Source organism: Ceratina calcarata, unplaced genomic scaffold, assembly GCF_001652005.2.
Source record: "Ceratina calcarata isolate Rehan_Ccalc_2016 unplaced genomic scaffold, ASM165200v1 scaffold229.2, whole genome shotgun sequence".
Lineage (NCBI taxonomy): Eukaryota > Metazoa > Arthropoda > Insecta > Hymenoptera > Apidae > Ceratina > Ceratina calcarata.
The window spans coordinates 101,031-102,994 of NW_017144747.1; the positions used below are offsets into that span (position 1 = coordinate 101,031).

A 1,964-nucleotide genomic window follows, 5' to 3' on the forward strand; every position below is an offset into this window, starting at 1 on the left:
ATACCCAATACATCCTTAAATTTCTTAAAAATTAAATAAATCTTGTTCATTTAAATATTCCTGTAATAACAGTGATGTAATTAATTTCGAGCGTCACGTCGGAATTGAAAAGGCTGCCAAGAACAGATTGAATAGCATGTGTTGATCAAACAGTGATTAAATTAATATGTCCACGAGCTGGTCGTTCAAGCTACATTTTAATAATCAAACAGCCACGGGAAAAATTTGAATTTCAATTTTGACGAACCAACGCCAGCTTTTCCACTGGTGTTTGTTCAGGTTCTAATACCTCGCATTCGTATTCAAATGGTTTCGTTGAATCGAGCCTATGGATTACGTTTTTCTTCTTTGTAAATACAGTTTATTGCCATTTTTATACGACCGCACGTGTCGCCGCCGATTGCACAGGCTAATAAAGAAAATGTTAATCGATGATTGCTCTCGATGCTCATCTCAGTCTTCTTTATATTCTTTTCATTTTATGACCTATGTGGCTAAGATTGGCTGTGAGTAACGCTAAGAGCGGTATCAGTTTACTTACCAATCAAAAATATATTTCTCGTATTTATATGCACATTTGTTATTGAAGTGCTTAGCGCTGAATCTACAGATATGAACATAAATTATGTGAACATTATTTGTCCATTCGTGTCTATGTGTGCATTCTTGTAATTAGGCAAAATGAAATTCAAATTTGCACTTACGAATAAAAATCCACTTTGTTTCCAATAGCTTCTATCATTTTGCATATTGAAAATTCAACACATTCATTTTTTGTAAATGCATAAAAATTCGCTTGTAACGACGAGTGTAACTTAATTCTTATGTATCTGGTCAACTGTTACCATTAACAGAAGTTTATCAATTGAATATAATTAAAAAGCTCGTAATTGAAGAATTGAGTTTTGCCAGTGAAAAGGTGAAAGGAAAAGAGAGGAGTGAAACGCGTGTTACGCAAACGTGAAGAGGAGAAAAAAGATTGTAGAAAAAGAAACGAGCTCACCCGATGGTCCTTGGAATAATTTATAAACGAACGATTCAATAAGCTTCTATTGCTTTGAACACCACTACTACTGGTGAACTGCTTCCCGGCGACGATTAGTTAACTTATTCATACGTTTTTCCTGTCTACGTCACGGAACGGTTTTACAGTTGGTAATAATACTTAATAACAGTTAACAAAAACTTTTAACGATACCTAGCTTTCAACTTTACATTTGCATCAAGTACTACAGTACTTTTTTTTATTTCATGCACATGAAACTATCCTATTTCCCTGTAAATGCAAAAATTTCAATTCTAATATACAGAATCCTTAATAAATAGAATTAATTAAATCCTTAAGGAGTTACAACGGCTCGACTTCCGGTTTGGATCCACCAAGATTTTAATTAAACATATAAATGTTATAATAATATTTCGTTCTGTGAGAGTTGCATAAATCTAATCATTGGATTTCTTGTTTGATTCCAGATGCCGACCTGAGCATGGGCGCAGGGGCTGCTGGCGGCTCGGTCCTCGGATTGCAAAGCTCAGGCGTGGGTGGCGTTCTTTCTCAGCACTGCGCGATCTGCGGGGACCGAGCCACTGGTAAACACTACGGTGCCGCTTCCTGCGATGGCTGCAAGGGTTTCTTCCGGCGGTCCGTACGGAAGAATCACTTATACACCTGCAGGTGAATGTTACATCCTATAAATTCCTGTATTTATGCCTGGTCTCGGTTTGTTTTAGGTGTATACTGTATGATACGAAATGGGTGATGTACATGTGTAAAAGATGTGATCGATTGATTTATATATCAATGATTAACTGGATCAGATCAGCACTAATCTTAGAAACATGAGAATTCCTTTTAATAAACTAAGAAAGAGTTCCTTAGAATTTCGTATCCTGATTTAATGGATTTTCGATATCAAAGAATTATAAAATGACTTGATTAATGATTTGTTTACTATTTACTATGT

At 35.6% G+C, this 1,964-nt stretch overlaps 1 protein-coding gene across 7 annotated transcripts in view; it reads left to right on the forward strand.

The window, feature by feature from the left end:
* Hnf4 (Hepatocyte nuclear factor 4) overlaps positions 1-1,964 on the forward strand; it is a 27,511-nt gene that overhangs the window by 18,299 nt on the left and 7,248 nt on the right. For all 7 annotated transcript variants that reach the window (XM_026811606.1, XM_026811607.1, XM_018020563.2 and 4 more), the window contains one exon: positions 1,474-1,675. In XM_026811606.1, coding sequence (XP_026667407.1) covers positions 1,474-1,675 — 202 coding nt within the window. The remainder of the gene's footprint in view (positions 1-1,473; positions 1,676-1,964) is intronic.